The sequence below is a fragment of the Cucumis melo genome, chromosome 5 (genome assembly GCF_025177605.1).
Source record: "Cucumis melo cultivar AY chromosome 5, USDA_Cmelo_AY_1.0, whole genome shotgun sequence".
NCBI lineage: Eukaryota > Viridiplantae > Streptophyta > Magnoliopsida > Cucurbitales > Cucurbitaceae > Cucumis > Cucumis melo.
In genome coordinates, this window is record NC_066861.1 from 25,411,611 (window position 1) to 25,428,548 (window position 16,938).

Here is a 16,938-nt window from a genome sequence, read left to right on the forward strand (position 1 = left end):
GTTACTGTATCTCCAGTATCTTAATTTCCAATTTATTTAAGGAACAAAATCAAAACTAAATACACAACCAGTCGAGCCAAAGCCAAAGTCAAGTGATTAAATCTATAATTTTATTCAATTATAATAATAAAATACCACACTTGGTGTAAAACGTACTTTTTGAGAATTCTTATCTATATATATATATAAAGAAATTATTTATAAAATATAGTAAAAAATTAAAATTATCCATAAAAAATTTAGTTGATGTATATTTTAAAGAGTTTTCAAATTTTTTGCTATATTAAAAAATACCTCGAATTTGAATGGAAATTGGAATTTATCCTTTTCGATTAAAAACATGTTTTAATGTTATTTTGGTTGGTTATTTTAGTTTCAAAATATTCGATTACTAAAATTAACAAAACTTCACCAAAATTAAAAATAACGATACTAAAATAAATTAAGATTGGAATGAAAGTTTTTAAAATTTAAGCTCGTAAATAAATAAAGTTATTAGACATTATAAGAAGGAGTATGAAACTTTTTTTATTTTTTAATGATGCCATTTACCTTTAAAAGCTTAAAAAAAACAAAAAACAAAATTTGAATATTCACTTTTCTTTTTTGAATGTAGAATTCCAAACGCTATTTTTTAAAGAATGAAATAAAAAAGCAAATACATTTGTTTTAGGGAAAAACAAAACATCATTAAAACAGAAACAAAAGAGTTATACCCACCCTTCCTACTCTCAAAGCGACACAAAATTTGATTGCCATCAACACCCCCCCATATATATCTCAAACATAATATTCCAAAACTAAACTAGATATTTAAAAAAAAAAAAAAAAAAAGAAACAATCCCTTTAATTCATAATTATAATTCAAATTTTAGAAAACCATAAGAATCACAAACACCAAAATAAATAAATAAATAAATAAATAAAAGTCGTAATTGGTTGAATTTTCTTCCCTTTTAAATAAAATTAAAATTAAAATTAAAATTCCCCCCGTTTTCCCATCTGTCTCTCACTGAAGAAAAATAATAATAATAATAACAACTAAATAAATAAATAAATAAACAAACAAGAATGCATCCTCTCTGGCAGTCCTTTTTAACGCGTATTCACTCAAACGTGGGTTACCACTATATATAACCCTCTTATTTCCCTTCCTCAAATTAGCAGATGCAAAAAAAAAACTTTACATCTGCACAAAATTTCCCCCATTTTCTTCTTCTTCTTCTTCTTCTTCTTCTTTTTTTGTTTCTTCTAACAAAAATCCCCATTGAATTTTGTCATTCTTGAAAAAATGCCCTCTCTTGAAGACGAACTTTTCCCTTCCACGCCCGGAAAGTTCAAGATCGACAGAAACCATCCCATGAACCGTCAATTCCACCGCTGTTTCGCCTCCACCAGCACCATGTTCTTATGGGCTCTCTTCTTAATCGCTCTAACCGCTTCCTATTTAAGTTTCCAATCCTTCGTCGACTCCGGTAGCCGCTATTTCTCCGCTTCTTGGGGTGGCATCCAATGGGAAAAACAAGTCCGTGTTTCCGCTCAACCCCACCGTGCCAACGGCTTCTCGGTCCTCGTCACCGGCGCTGCGGGGTTCGTGGGTTCACACGTTTCACTGGCTTTAAAGAAACGCGGTGACGGCGTTGTGGGTCTTGACAATTTCAATTCTTATTACGACCCATCGCTGAAAAAGGCACGGAAATCGCTTCTCTCCAATCACGGGATTTTCGTCGTTGACGGCGATATTAACGACGTTAGATTATTGGATAAACTCTTCGATGTCGTCGTTTTTACTCACGTGATGCATTTAGCCGCACAAGCTGGAGTTCGTTACGCTATGGAAAATCCAAATTCCTATGTTCATAGTAATATCGCCGGTTTAGTTACGCTTCTTGAAGCTTGTAAATCGGCTAACCCACAACCGGCCGTGGTCTGGGCTTCTTCCAGTTCGGTTTACGGGCTTAACGAGAAAGTCCCCTTTTCCGAATCGGACCGAACCGACCAACCCGCAAGTCTTTACGCGGCTACGAAAAAAGCCGGGGAGGAAATTACGCATACGTATAATCATATATATGGGTTGTCGATTACCGGGTTGAGGTTTTTCACGGTGTATGGACCTTGGGGAAGACCGGATATGGCGTATTTTTCGTTCACGAGGAATATATTACAAGGGAAGCCGATTACGGTATTCCGAGGGAAGAACCGGGTGGATTTGGCGAGGGATTTTACTTACATTGATGATATTGTGAAAGGGTGTTTGGGTTCGTTAGATACGTCGGGGAAGAGTACGGGTTCCGGTGGGAAGAAAACCGGACCGGCGCCATATAGAATATTCAATTTGGGGAATACGTCGCCGGTAACAGTGCCGACGTTGGTGAGTATTTTGGAGAGACATTTGAAGGTGAAAGCGAAGAAGAATGTGGTGGAAATGCCAGGAAACGGCGACGTTCCGTTTACTCATGCGAATATTAGTTCGGCTCGGAGGGAACTCGGGTATAAACCGACCACTGATTTGCAAACCGGGTTGAAGAAATTTGTTAGATGGTATTTATCCTATTATGGCTATAATCACGGAAAACCCGTAAATTAAAAAAATATATATTTTACTTCCTTTTTTTTTTTTTTGGAATTTCTCTCTCTTCTCTCTTAAATTAGGAATGAGATGGGGTAAAAAGTAAAGATGGGTTTTTTCTCTCTTATATATATAAATATAATTCGGAGAAAAAGAAAGGAAAAAAAAAAAGAATATTCTTTACTTGAAGGGATTTTTCCCTTTTATTTTCTTTCGTCTCACTATGTACTTTTCTTTTTATTTTTGTGTAAAGGAAAAGAAAGCTGTTGAAGATAATGGTGACTGTGCTTTTTTATATATTATTATTCTGTGATACTATTTTTGGGGGGTAGAGTGTACGCGCTATGAGGGGAGCGTTGGAGTGGGGGCAGCCGACAATATTTATATGAATAAAGAGAGACAGCTAAGAAGTAGGGAAGGGGAGGAGAGAAAAAGGAAGTTTTATTATTATTATTATTATTATTATTAATGTCGTCGTCGTCGTCGTCGTCTCTGTTGTCGTTGTTATATTTTGTGAGGACGGAGAACCGTAATATACGGTATGAGATGGCGCTCGCTCACTACCACCCCTTTCGTGAAAGGAAGTCGTACGGTAGCCGTTGGATTGGGGATGAGGAAAATAAATTTAAGCAGTCGGATTCGGTGTTTCTCTTTTTCTTTTGTAGGTCCAGCTGGCAATGTGGTCCCCACACGCTGTGACATTTTTGTTTCCTTCGCCGACACTGAATTCTCTCGGGGTTATTTGGGTCTTTTTCTACCTATTATCTTTTTTTCAAACTCCTTTTTAGTTTTTTTTGTTCCTCAAGAAAATAACCTTTTGGAGAAAATGGTAAAAAATGTTTTGTTTGAATTTTTATTATATATATATATAATATATATATATATATATATCGTAAATAGTTTGTTGTTTATGGTCACTCCTTACAAAAACCCATTGAGAGTGGTGAAGAACGGTGAATTTGATAAAAAAAAAAAACGTATTTCCATCGTTAAAAGTTTAGTTAAGAATCTTTAGTTCTTAATTGGATTTTCGGCCTAAACAAGTTGTGTATCGCAAGAATTTTACTATTTTTACACTAGAAAATGTAAAATTCTATATAAATTCACAAAACTAATTTATTCTAATTTAAGTTTCATTAATACATGAATTAGCTATGGAACATTTTTGTCGAAGAAAAAAAATAGTAAGTTTAAAAAGATTTGTTTGATAACTATATATTTTCTTGTTTTTTAAATAAAAATGAATTTTTGTCCGATTTCTAGCCCATACTTTTCTTATATACTATGTAAACATTCAAATTCCTAATCGATTTCTAATAGTTAGCTTTGATTTAGAAAACACTATGATGAAAAATTGTGTGTCTAAATACGTATGGTTTAGGTTTTGATATTCTAAATTTTAGCCAATCGTAATAATAATAAAATTAAAAAAAAAAAAAAAAAAAAACTAGAGCAAATTAAGCCTTTTCTTCTGCAACTAAATTCGTACAATTTTCGATATATGTATAATGCTAAACTAATTATTATGATATTGACTTCTATTTATAGCACTATGACTTTCGACAATATTTGTCATTACCAATGTCTCACTAAAAAAAAGAAAATACTAACTTTAGTTCACTTCTATACTATCAAATCATGAATCTTAAATTACATCACCATAGGTTGCTTTTTTCTAACCATATTAGTTCAAACAACTCAATTTTCTCACTTAGATGTGTTGTTTCTTTAAAGAAAAGAATTCAATCCATTTAGGTTAAAAAGACTTCATCTTTATATGCCTTATCTTATCCATTCTCCATAAATGTTGTACTTCAATACCACATCCACTGAATCAAACTCTTTACTCTATATCTAAATTTTGTCTCTAACTATTCTATCGCGAGAATGTCTACTTGAATTTTTTTAAAAAAATCAAATATTATGAATAAAAAAAATTCTCAACATTTTATTTTATTTATTAATAATATATATATATATATAAAAAGAAAATTCGCTCATCATCCAAACTTTAATCAATTGATGTGTAGGAAAAGGTTTTATGATATGGAAGCATATGTTCCCATAATCTTTAATCAATGTGGCTTTTCATAAAAGAGAAAATGATGTCAATTTTTTCATCATTCATTGTCCTTTCATTTAATTTCAAATATTTATTTTAGAAACAATGGACTTGAATGAATTATAATAAGATTGTGAGAAGCTTATTAAATAATAAAATTTATCATTACGATTATTATTTTATTTTTTGTTCAACTCAATTATGAGTGTTTTGCCACGCTTTTAATATTTTAATTTTTTTTTAATTCATCCATAATAAAAAAAAAAAAAAAAGAAGAAGAAGTTTAAATTAAGCAAAACAATATTAATTAATATATATTAAAAAAAAACAACAACAACGAATTTATATCCACCGACACTTTTGAATTAACTATTTGGGCTAGTTGAAACGTGGAAGGTGTTGATTGGTTGAATAAAGTTGAAAATGAGAGGGAGGAGAAAAATATTTTTGAGAGGAAAATTGATGTAATGATGTAATGTTCATAGCCGGAAATAATTATGTTTACATATTATTGTAGATTTTGTCGTATGTTCACAAAGTTTTTGTATTTGAGGGCTGTATATTTTTCTTTAATAAATTTTAAAAACAAATTTTCTACTTACCTTATTGCTAAAAGGAATTTTTTTAAGTAACAAATATCTCGAGAATATTTATAAATATAACATAATATTACTATAGTAATGTTTTTATTTATTGTAGATAAACTGTGATTGCTATATTTTATAAATATCTTAAGAAAATTATCAAAATTTAAAAAATTTAAAATATTGACAAAAGAAAAAATAAGTGTAATGAATTCATCATGATATATAGTAAAATTAAATTGATGAAATATTTATATGAAAATTTTGTTTTTTAGTAATTTTTCTATATTTTATGTATTTTGTTTTGTAATTTTTACTTTATTGATAACATAAAAACAAAAAACAAAACATCTCATAGGCATAAATATTATATATATAAATTTCTAATGACAATCTAATTTGATTTATTTTTTTGAGAAAAGGTATAGAATATTAGAAAGATATTGAATTTAAAACACTCAAAATTAAAAGGGGAATATGGACGAAACAATAAAATAGAAAAGTACAAATTGGTGACCGGCAAGGGCCGGTTTCTAAAATAATATAGGGCCCACTTCTTTGTTTTTTTTTTTTTTTTTTTTTTTTTTTTTTATTTCGTATTCGGACGTGGCATTTTATTTTTGTTTTTTTGTTTACTTTCTTTTTTCTTTTTTTTAATCAAATTCAAAATAATAACAATAATTGAAACTTTTTTTTATTATTTTAATAAAAAGAAAATCCTTATTATATATAACCAATGAGTGAAGGTTGTGTGGAAAATGGAAAAAAGATTTTCTTTCATTTTTTAATGAAAAGGAAAAAAAAAAAAACAAAGGAGAAATGATGTAAAAGACTTGAACAAAATAATTGTTAATTTAAATAACATTTTTTTTATTCTTTTGTTGATTTATGTAATAAAATTTGAAAATTAAGATAGTCTTGTAACAATTTAAAAAAGAGCATTGTTTATTTCCTTGCAACAAGATAATGTACGTTATCGATTAATATAATATGAAGAAAAAGAAAATAAGTAGTTCTCGTTTATTAAAAAAATATTTTCATAAAAATATTAAGTTATACTTTAAACTTTAGACGTTGGACCTCCCATAAACTCCTTTAAACAAACTAAATTAATAATTTCTTATTTGTTTCGTATTAACGCATCAATATACTTATTATATATGTCATAATGATATTTTTGCAACAAAATAAAAAAGGGTATAAATTTAATTTAAAACTTAAATGGTTAGAGTTATTAGGATAGAATTTTAATGCATACAATCTCAAGTTTAGATATAAATGAAAAATTCATTTATTTGTTTATTGCAGCTTTTGACTTTTTAGTTGGTTGCTTTTTCCCTTTTTTAAAAAATTATTAATGATGGTTGATGTTGAGCATTCTTCTTTTAAGTTGAAGGAGGGAAAGTGGGTATTCTCTTCTTAGCTTCCCTTGATTTAATTCCAAGATAATGTTACCCTAACAACTTTGGAACAAAAGTCTCCCCTTTATTAAGAAAAGAGCTTTTATAAATTTGGGGTGATTTATGATATATAAAAAAACCGAGTCCACCGACAAAAACAGATTGAATTGAAGATGGCCAATCGAAAATAAAGAAAGGTTTGATCGATGTCGGTTTGGAACGACAACATTTTAAAAAATCCAAAGGTTTAAACTGATCTAAACCAATCGATTGATCGATTGACTGACCAACAGTCAGTTTGTACTTTTTCATAATCGGGATTGGTTAGAACATTTACTAAACTAACCATAGTTGGTTTGGTTGAACATCCGATTCCGACCGTCCAATACCTACTCTTGTTATAAATGATTAAACACTTCATAAACATGTAGGTAATACGAACATATCTCAATGAAGATAAAACTTGTACTGTCAACTTCAAAATTAACGATATGAGATTTCATAAGTAATTACAAATCTTTTGAAGATAAATTGCAAACTCTCCACATGAAAATGAACAACTTTTATTATTGAATAGATAAAATGTGTAAGCTTAAGTTTGGTTGTTACCAATCCATACATATTTATCTACATTGACAACCATATTTTCATGAGGGTAAGCATAACGGTATCACTCAAAATGTAGCTCATTTTGGTTTCACCAAGTCTACTCTTTCGTAGAACTGAGAAATTCTTTCGTGTTTAGTTCAACTGTGTTTAAGATATTTTTTCAATCCAACAAACATTTCTTGTTTGATTTATGAATATTTTATTGTTGTCAATTCGAATGTAGCTCACTAAATAAAACATGAATTCAGAATCATTGAACTTAAAAAATAAAAAAGAAAAAGAAAAAACTCCATCAGTTTACGGGTGATCGATACTTAATTGGAATCTTTTTTAAGTTTAGGAAAGTGACAAATGAGTGAGTTATATCATTTAGTCATATCATAATTTGGTGTTAATATGATTATGAATAGAAGTCCTATCGAACATCTAAATCAATCAAGTAGCTAAAACATTACCAATTCATATAACTTCTTTTTCTTTCTTTGGTACTAAAATTTGGTACAATTTTTCTTCTAATTTAATTATAGACGTGCATAGTTTTTCAAAACAAAACTAGATATTTCATGTCATCAATTAACTAATAATATAATATGATCGTTACATATTAATCAATATTATACTTCAAATTTAGGTTTAGATGAGGTTGGAGCCAATTTTGGGAGGTTGAAAGTGATTTAGAAAAAGAAAATGGTGACATTTTTATGTTTGATACAACAAATCGTTTCATACCATTTTTAAAATACAATTTGTATTTAATGTTAGACTTATAAAAATTACATCACTTTTTAATAGAATTTTTACTTTTCAATCATACCATATTCATCTTTTTTTTTTTTTTTTTTAATTTAAAAAAATAAAACTATTTCTCTTAATAAAGTAAATAAAATTTACCTTTTAAACAACTACATAAGAAATTAACAATTATAAAAAAAAAAATGTAAATTTGTATTTTAGTTATTTATATCTAAAGTACAATAATATAGGACAACTTGGATAATGTTTTCGTTTCTGATTAATGTTTTTGTCTTTTTTTTTTTTTTTACTTCATTAGTTTTTGCTATTCTTTTTTAATGTATTATTTTATTATGTATTTTATTTCTTTTATTAATTCTTATGTTATACTTTTATATATTTTTCAAATTTCAAATATATATTTGAATATCTTATACTTCATTTTCTTTGCCTTTTCTTTTCAATATATTCTTTTATCTTTTTCTATATTCATATGTTACTTTTATACAATTTTCAAATTTCAAAATTTATACTTTGAATATCTTTTGAATTTTAAATTTTGTAACATACCAATCTCAGTTGAGACATTTTTGTTTTATTATTTTATTTTTCTTTCATTTTTTTATTTTCTTTTTTATATGTTTTTCATATTTATTTCTTTATTTATATATATATATATATTTATTTATTTATTTATTATTTATTATTTTTATATCGTAATTTAATTTTCAATTTAAAAATATATAGATTTATAGATTATTTTGATTTTTAAAATTTAAATTTTCTATTGGATTGTTTTCAAATATAGAAAAATGAACAAAAATATTTATAAATATAAAAAATTAAATTTTGAATTTTCAAATCTTTAAATTTGTATATTATTTTGATTTTAAAATTTAGAACTATCAATATGGTAAGAAAATAAACCGAAATATTTAGAAATAATATGAAAATAAAGAGTGTTGTGATATTTTTCTATTATTTGTAAATATTTTTAGTAATTTTGTCATTTAAAATAATATTTCTTTCAATATATATACTCATTTTAATATTTTTACAACCACAACATTTATATAATAATATATATAAGTGAGTTAGATTTAAGTCTACATCATTTAAAATTTAAAACGACATATTAACGTTAGAATTATTAATGTGTATTTGACCATTTATGTATTTGATAATTATTTTTATATTTTAATGCATGCTACATATTTTTTATTTTATTATATTTAAACTACAATATATATAAGTGAAAAGAAAAAACGAGAAATAGTTATCAAACAAATTTTTGTTCTTGTTTTTTGTTTTTAATTCAACAAACGGGAAACAAGAATAGTTAAGCAAACATATTTATGTTTATTGTTTGGAAAACGGAAAAAAAAAAAAGAAACAAGAAACGGAAAACATGAAACAGAAATGTTTTCGACCAAACGAACCAATTCGTTCCAAAATTTACCAAATGCTAATTTACCTTCCCAAACTACGTCTTAATCAATTTTAATCTTGAGACTAAGGAAAAGAAAAATAGAAACATTGGTTAAAGTTAAAAAGGGCTTTAATGAAACATAAAGAATCTAATGTATTTAAAGCAAGAAGAAATGCCTCTTTTCATTTCATTTGTTAATAATTACCTATCAAATTTAAGAGATAAATCACGTCTCCAATCTTTGTTTAAGTTAAATTAAAGTGACATTTACCAAAAATTATTGGCCTACTCCATATTGTGATTATGAAAAAGAAAAAATTTGTTAAAAGTTCACATCCCTAATATTTGAATGCATATAATTCTTTTCATTATTATTTATGTCACTCTCATCTTAACACTTAATCTCTTCAGCAATTCACAATTTTAAATTAAGGATTTTACATCCTAAATCTAAAAGTACAACATTATACATCTTACTTAACAAATTGCTTTAAGAAGTTCTGAACAAAAGATAATGTCGAAAAATTTACCGGATATATTGTAATAGATGGAAAAATACATTTTTGGTTCCTAGGTTTTGAATCTAGTTACTATTTAGTTGTAATTAAGTTGCAAATTTTGGCTCTTTTGATCGATAAATTTTGAGTTTGATTTGAACTTACCTTCTAAGTTTTAAAATGTACATCAATACTCTTAAAATTTGAAATTTGAGTTTTGTTTCAGTTTGATCCTTAATGTCTCAAGAATTACATTTTTAAGTTTTTTTTTTTTCATGAAATACCCACTTCAGATCCTTGGTGTCATTGTTTATTAATGAATTAAAAATAATTATGAAGTAAAAATTTAACTTTAATTTCGATGGTAAATGAAAGAAAGTGAAACTTGCTAATTTTTTTTTTAAAATCCTATCACTAGGCATTAACTAAGAACGAAAAAGTGAGTATTTAGTGAAATCTAGGAATCTAAAAACCAAATATCAATAAAACTCAAAATTTAAAGAACTAAATATATGGACAAACAAAACCTTTTTATTTCGAATAAAACTAAACCCCAAATATAGAGACTAAAAAAGTATTTTTCCTGATAATCAAAGTTTTTCATCAACAACCTTATTTTTGATAATCAAAGTTTTTCATCAACAACCTTTTTATAGCAACCAATAAAAGTTAAAAAAGACCGAAAAAACATACATTGTGTTTAAGTACATGATGTTTTAGCTTTATGTTTCAATATTGTCTCAAATATCATCTAATTTGCAAATGAGCATATTGGGTAAAGTTGTAGGAGAAAAAAAAAAAAAAAAGTCGAGATCATTTGAATTTAATTTTTAAAATAAAAACCAAGTTGGGTGAAGTCGTCCATCTTTACGATAGATAATCAAATCTGGACATTGCATCTTGCAATTATTGAGGTTGATGATTTTAGTTTGCGCTAAAACCATAGAATTCCAATTCGATTGAGCATGAACAAATGTTTCCTGACCACAAGTGATGTTACACACTATCATAGTTCAACTATCATGAGATGTCTCCGATCCAACTCGTGAAGTGACTTGACCGTTTGCGAGGTGTTTGAGACATGGACTAAGTATCTTAAGCATGTGGATTATCTAATGCCTTAGATCCAAGATTCAAACTATTCCTATGTTGCTAACCTCTTAAAAGTTTTCCTAGGTTGGTTTGCGAAGATCTTTACTCTCGTATGCACCAAAAGATAGTAGTTGGTGTAGCGAAGTCGTAGGGAATGTAGAGCTACTCCTAAGAAAGATTATCATCAGCTCTCTACCCATTCCCTTAACTCCCATACTAAATCTTGATGATTCTGTGTCTAGAGAGGAGACATAGGATTCATCATTGGAATGAAGAGGATTTGAGGACTTTCCTTCCAAGGAAAAGACGCCAACTTATTTTCCGTATGACAAATGCTAGATCCCCTGGGGACCGAATTCATATTTAGAATCATGATCCAAATGCTACCCCTCAAGCATTAAGATTAACCAAAGGGTTTCGAAAGCTTGGATTTAGAAACGTGTATGACAATCTTCTACTTGAGCTAATGTGCCATTTTTCACTGATAGTCCCACCAGACAATGACACAACACAACATATAACTTGAGTATCGAGTAGGCTTTACTTGCACCATAATTTACAGAGGCGTTGGCCTCTGGAGCATGATTTAAATATTAATATTATGGTCTTTAGCAATTCAACAATATATATATATATATATATATATATATATATCATGGATGAGAGTTTTGAAAAATTTTCTTAATATGATCAATGAGAATGGAAAATCAAATAGAAGAAACAATTATGTCACTAAACAAACTGTAACCTCAAATGTTTACGGTGAATTGGTATCTTAATTCTCTGAAATTTTGGGTGTTGCGCTGTCATTGACAGAACTTCTCCTTGATACTATTTCAGATGCCCAAGCTCGTCCCAGTTCTGTCTGAAACTTTCCTGCGTGAAGATTTGTGGAATAAATGTGATTGGCATGTCCAAGTGCTAATAGACTTAAAATAAGAGCATTCTTCAAAATGAATAAAATTCAGCTGGAGTAGTTTTAGAGAACAAGAGTTCCACTAATTTCATCTCTAAGAGCTTACATGATTAACGTTTCACTTCAATACACTTTTTTTCAAAAGTTATGCCAAACACACACCAAAGAAAAGACAACAGAAGATGAATAAATGTACCTGCAGTGGACTGAAAAAACTCATCCAAATCCTTTCCTTGCTCTGCACGCAGATAAATAATTTTGATTACCATCATCGGTTGTAGTATTTAGCGTAGTAAAAGATAACAATAATAATAATAAGATAGAACTATTTAAGAATAAAATGATCTAATAACATTATTGAAAGCTTTAGGAGAAATATTAATTTCAAGAAATGTGCAAGTCCAGAAGGAAACAAAAAATATCGTGACAAGACTGAAGTTCTTTGCAATATTCCCCCAGACCTATTTCTGATACTCGTTTACTTAATTGTAGTGACCTTTGTTCATTTATTTTTTTATTTTTATTTTTTTGAGTTTAGCATACCTTTCTTAGTTTCCATATCCTGATCTAGGCTATCAACCAATTCATTCCTCTTCCCACCTCTTTGCCTTGTTAACCTGGTAAGACGAATCTGCTTACTTCTTTCTTGTTATCTTCCCAACTACATTTCCAAGGGATCTCAGGAATTGATTGAGCTCTTGCCTCTTTGTTGTGCTCTTCAACAATTCTGTGTAAGTCAAGCTTCTAGGTCCTTTAATCTCTTAGAAGCATCAACATTAGCTGGTTAATTTGTCGTTTCTTTAGTTGCCTATCTTGGCCTACTAGTTCCACTCTTTGATGCTGAGGTTTTTCTTCCTCGCTCAAGCTGGAATCTTGTGAATAAGTTACCCTTTCATGCATGATGATGGTCAGTCTTCTATTTTTTAAAAATGCCATCTTTATTAATTTAAAGACCATACTTTGGAGTTGGTCTCAGTGAATAAAAATGTACTATCGTGCTGCCACAACATACAGAAAGAAATTTATTGCTACAAGACAAACATTCCTGTTGATCTTAGCTAAGATTCTTGACAGTTCCACAAATGTGGGAAACAAAACCTATCGTTTCTCCTTAGTTCTTGTTATTCTTGATGAATGCATTTTATGAGATGAACTGGCTATAAACACGAACCAGCTTTCAATAGTTAAGGAAATATCTTAAATAAATTGTGTTTAGATTAGGTATCACATATATGCAAGATGTAATTTAACCATGGACCCTTGCCAATAAGATTTTAAGACTTCAGCAAACCATTGTTACTTTGCCGTACAAATGTCATAGCAAAATTTGCATTTCCCTCCTCTCCCATCTAATCTTTCAAATTTAACATATGCTATCCATTAAAGAAAGCATTGGCCTCTGAGAAACAAGTCTAACAATTAAAAAACCTATGTAAATAGATATCAAGAAAAAAAACTGACCGTTTTCATACTCTAAAGCTTGAAGAATCATCTCCACCTGAAGAAGTCATGAAAAGTAAATATAGGTTAGACGATATGCATATAAAACAAAAGAGTTCTTCGAAGTCGAGCATAATTCCCAGATAAAACTACCACATATATTCCCTGGTCAAACCATTTTTCTCCCAAATTTTCATCAACTGACTACTGCTACAGCTACTCTGCTTTTTGATCCATTATAGACTATGCAATAACTTCATTGTCTACTCTCACATCCCAATAACAATCAGCTAGAAAGATACCAACCTAACATCAGACAAAAGATGCTATCACTGTCTCTTGTAAGGCTTAGTCCAACTTATTTATTTTAACATTTCAATCTTTAGAAAATATATTTGAGAATATGTGCAAGATGCTTGTTTCAAAGAATTACAAAAAGACAACACCAATGGGGTCAAGTAGAGCAAATATTAAGCATCGAGCTTAGATAGCTTATTACCTTATCAAGATCCTTCACAATTTTCGCTTCTGGTGAACTGTTATTTTCATAGTCCATCCACAATTCACTGATTTCCTGCGCTGCAATTTTCACATGATTTTTTTAAAGAAAATGGTGTTGACAGCCAAACGATGATATACACAGGAAAAATATATCTTGACCATTGGGAATGAAACTCAAAATATACGACAGGATGTGCATACCTCTTGATCCACCACCAAGTAACTTGCACATGTGGTCTAATGCTTCTTGTTCACGTCTAAGCTTTTCCGACTTTGAAATCCCATCATATGGGGTAATGTCACCAACAATTGCTGTTCAAATGATATACACGTTATGAAAATTTCCATTTAATAACAGTATTCCAACAAGCCAAGATAAATATGGTTGACTGTTTGATTGCCTACAGAAATAGATTGATTTCTCATCCTTTTTAAGGCAATAGGTTGACTACTTGAATGCCTAAAACATTCCAACAGTCTAGTCTTTCAATGTTACACTTTTAGGGAATTTACCAAACTATAAGAAATCAGACTGAATTTCAAAGAAAACTAAAACCCCAAAAACATGAAATTCATTTCAGAAAAACATACAAGCAACAATATCTGTATCGTCATAGCCCAACATCAGACAAAAGATGTTATCACTGTCTCTTGTAAGGCTTAGTGCAAGTTCAAATCACATTATAACATAACAGACAGAACGGGACAATTAAAGTATATCTCACCTTCAGCAATGTCATGTACAATGGCCATTTTTATACACCTGAAGATATACATAAATGAAGCATGTCATGTACAATGGTCATGTAGAGTCAAGACACCTTCCACACACCATTACAAGGGGCAAAAACAACGAAAAACAATGAAGAATGAAACATATCATAAGAGCTGAATAATGAAAGGTTAGGAATAGCAAACTTGTCTCTATTAACGCCCGGAATATCTGAACTAATGAGTGCCATTATTCCCATTCGGTACATATGATCTGCTATGGATTCCGGATCCTTGACTCTTCTCTGAACCCATCCAGTTCTTTTCGTAGTCTAATTCAGATTGACATAAAGTAGCATGGTCAAACAACGCTAAAAAACTTAGAACACAAACCAAATTGAGATCTTTGTACGGATTGTCTTTTCACAATCATCTTTATGATTAATGACCTGCCCCCAACAAACAGATGAAATCTAACCTTCTGCTTACATCAGAACACATTGCTATGTTTTATAACATATTGCGTTGGAGATGACCATGTCTATCGTAGCTCTAATGTGATTACCATTTCTATTGTGCTTTCATTTTTTTCGCCCAATATTCATGGGTAAATGCAACATACTGTGAGAAAAATAACAAACAATTATCGTATTGTGTTAGAGATGGCCAAATGTAGCTCTAATATGGACTTTAAGTGAATAAGGCAATTTCGATATGTTTTGTTCGCTCATGAAACACATCATTGTGTGCTATTTGGATAGCACTCTTGTTGTCACAAATGAGAATAGTAGGCCCGGAAAAAGTGAGTCTCGTATCTTGTTGTAGCCATCCCAACAAAATAATCTCTAATGCAGTATCAGCAAGAGCCCTTTACTTGGCTTTTACACCAGAGCGAGCCTGTCTCTTTCTTGCTCTTCCAATCTCGTTGAGAGTCACCAAAGAAAAGGCAAAAGTCAGTAGAGGAGCCCCTTCATCGAGATTAGTTGGCTGTAAGATCATCAACATGAATACCTTACTTCAGTTTTAAGAGGTATGGGTCAATGGTCGTCCCTATCGCGTTCTTCATTTTCTCACCCAAAAACACAAAAAACTGTGAATACAATAGGGAAAACACAGTAGAAAAATGAAAGATCGCGATAGAGATAATCATTGCGTTAGAACTACAACAATGTTTTAAAAAGCCCTCTTGAGCTTGCGCCTAGGCTCAAGACCCAAGTCTTGTGCCCCACCTTGAAAAGTTGAAGTCCTAAGGCTCAAAGCCCTGCTCTTGGGGCTTGTTCATTATTTTTAAAAATAGTAGTAATTAGTGGTTTTCCTTCATTATTAAGTTTTTAAAAAATCAAATTTACTAAGTCTAGATGCAAAATTTCTTGTGTTAGAGGAATTTTTCTTCTTTTGTTTTTTTTCCAACTTCAACTATGCTTTCTTTTCTTAATGTGGTAACTTTATACATAGTGCACCTCACAAAAAAAAAAAAAAAAAAAAAAAAAAACCAGCGTTTTTTATTTCTCTGGCGCTTAAGCCCCATAAGACTATTGCACTTTAGTGTGATTTGAGCTTTAAAAAGCATTGGGCTATGATAGATATGACCATCTCTAACGCAATACATCAGTGACGTCCAACTTCATACATTTATGGGAGCAGTTCATCAATAAAGACACACATGAAGGGTCACTCGTACTTAAAAAAAAAAAAAAAAAAAAAACTAAACCAGATTACCATTTGGTTTATTGGGAGTCAAAAGGCTATTAATGAATAAGAGAAATTCATACTCTTAGCATTTAAACAGAAATTTGGGAATGAGCTTCATCCCCTGTGTGGCAACTATAAAAATAAAAAATTAAAAAAAGAAAAAAACCCAACAAATATTTATTCAAGGATGATTGATAATGATGAATCCATTAATGTAAACCCTCGAAATTTCCAGTACTCCGCTACTAACTTTGGTTACAACTTTTCCTTAATCCCTTTTGCTATCATTTCTAGAAACTTAAAACTAGAGTGAGAATTGCTTGAAGGGGCAGCTTTTAAAGTTACCTTGAGGCGGTGACAGAGGGTGAGAAAATCAATAGCGGAAGAAGCTGAAGCTGCTATGTCAGTGGAAGGAGGAGGAGGAGGATTGCCGTGGAGGGGCGGCGAGGAGGAAGAAGCTTCTTCAGTTGCCATTAATGAAGGAGGCGATTTGAGAGGGAAGATTGAAATTGAAACGAAATTGAAGCACGGAATGAGTGAAGAAGAAACGTAATTGAATTCAACTCCACTTTGACCCTTTGAAAGTTAATTTTTATTGCTTGGTAAAGTTTTAATAATGGAAGAATTATTCATTACCATTAATCGCACGATTAAATGTCAACTTTTATATTAATTATTACCAGCCTACCTATTTTCGATATTCC

At 30.0% G+C, this 16,938-nt stretch overlaps 2 protein-coding genes across 6 annotated transcripts; one reads left to right on the forward strand and one right to left on the reverse strand.

Moving 5' to 3' along the window:
- The first annotated feature begins 1,085 nt into the window (after positions 1-1,085).
- On the forward strand, positions 1,086-2,866 carry LOC103503248 (UDP-glucuronate 4-epimerase 1). The gene has a single exon (XM_008467387.2). It carries the CDS (start codon positions 1,292-1,294, stop codon positions 2,585-2,587), a length of 1,296 nt encoding a protein of 431 aa, XP_008465609.2. The 5' UTR covers positions 1,086-1,291; the 3' UTR covers positions 2,588-2,866.
- Positions 2,867-11,640: 8,774 nt separating this feature from the next.
- LOC103493441 (uncharacterized) lies at positions 11,641-16,938 on the reverse strand. 5 transcript variants are annotated; one of them, XM_051084622.1, is made up of 12 exons: positions 16,580-16,729; positions 15,554-15,602; positions 15,021-15,463; positions 14,750-14,874; positions 14,557-14,594; positions 14,033-14,143; positions 13,830-13,909; positions 13,352-13,388; positions 12,593-12,617; positions 12,434-12,507; positions 12,087-12,128; positions 11,641-11,850 (listed from the first exon to the last, which is right to left on the reverse strand). In XM_051084622.1, the coding sequence occupies exons 4-12, from the start codon at positions 14,809-14,811 to the stop codon at positions 11,750-11,752; spliced, it is 570 nt and encodes a 189-aa protein (XP_050940579.1). In that variant the 5' UTR covers positions 14,812-14,874; positions 15,021-15,463; positions 15,554-15,602; positions 16,580-16,729; the 3' UTR covers positions 11,641-11,749. The 5 variants fall into 5 exon arrangements, with proteins under 5 accessions (XP_050940579.1, XP_050940578.1, XP_050940577.1 ...); XM_051084621.1 differs by having other exon boundaries at positions 14,750-15,463; positions 15,559-15,602; XM_051084620.1 differs by having other exon boundaries at positions 14,750-15,463.

Excerpts from the sequence above, each read along its gene's own strand:
- LOC103503248 (XM_008467387.2), top strand. The coding sequence starts at position 1,292 with ATGCCCTCTCTTGAAGACGAACTTTTCCCTTCCACGCCCGGAAAGTTC.
- LOC103493441 (XM_051084619.1), bottom strand. The coding sequence starts at position 16,708 with ATGGCAACTGAAGAAGCTTCTTCCTCCTCGCCGCCCCTCCACGGCAAT. Across the intron at positions 14,595-14,749 it reads CCGGGCGTTAATAGAGACAA|GTGTATAAAAATGGCCATTG; the intron begins GTTTGCTATTCC and ends GTATATCTTCAG. Across the intron at positions 12,508-12,592 it reads TTGAAGAGCACAACAAAGAG|GTTAACAAGGCAAAGAGGTG; the intron begins GCAAGAGCTCAA and ends TCGTCTTACCAG.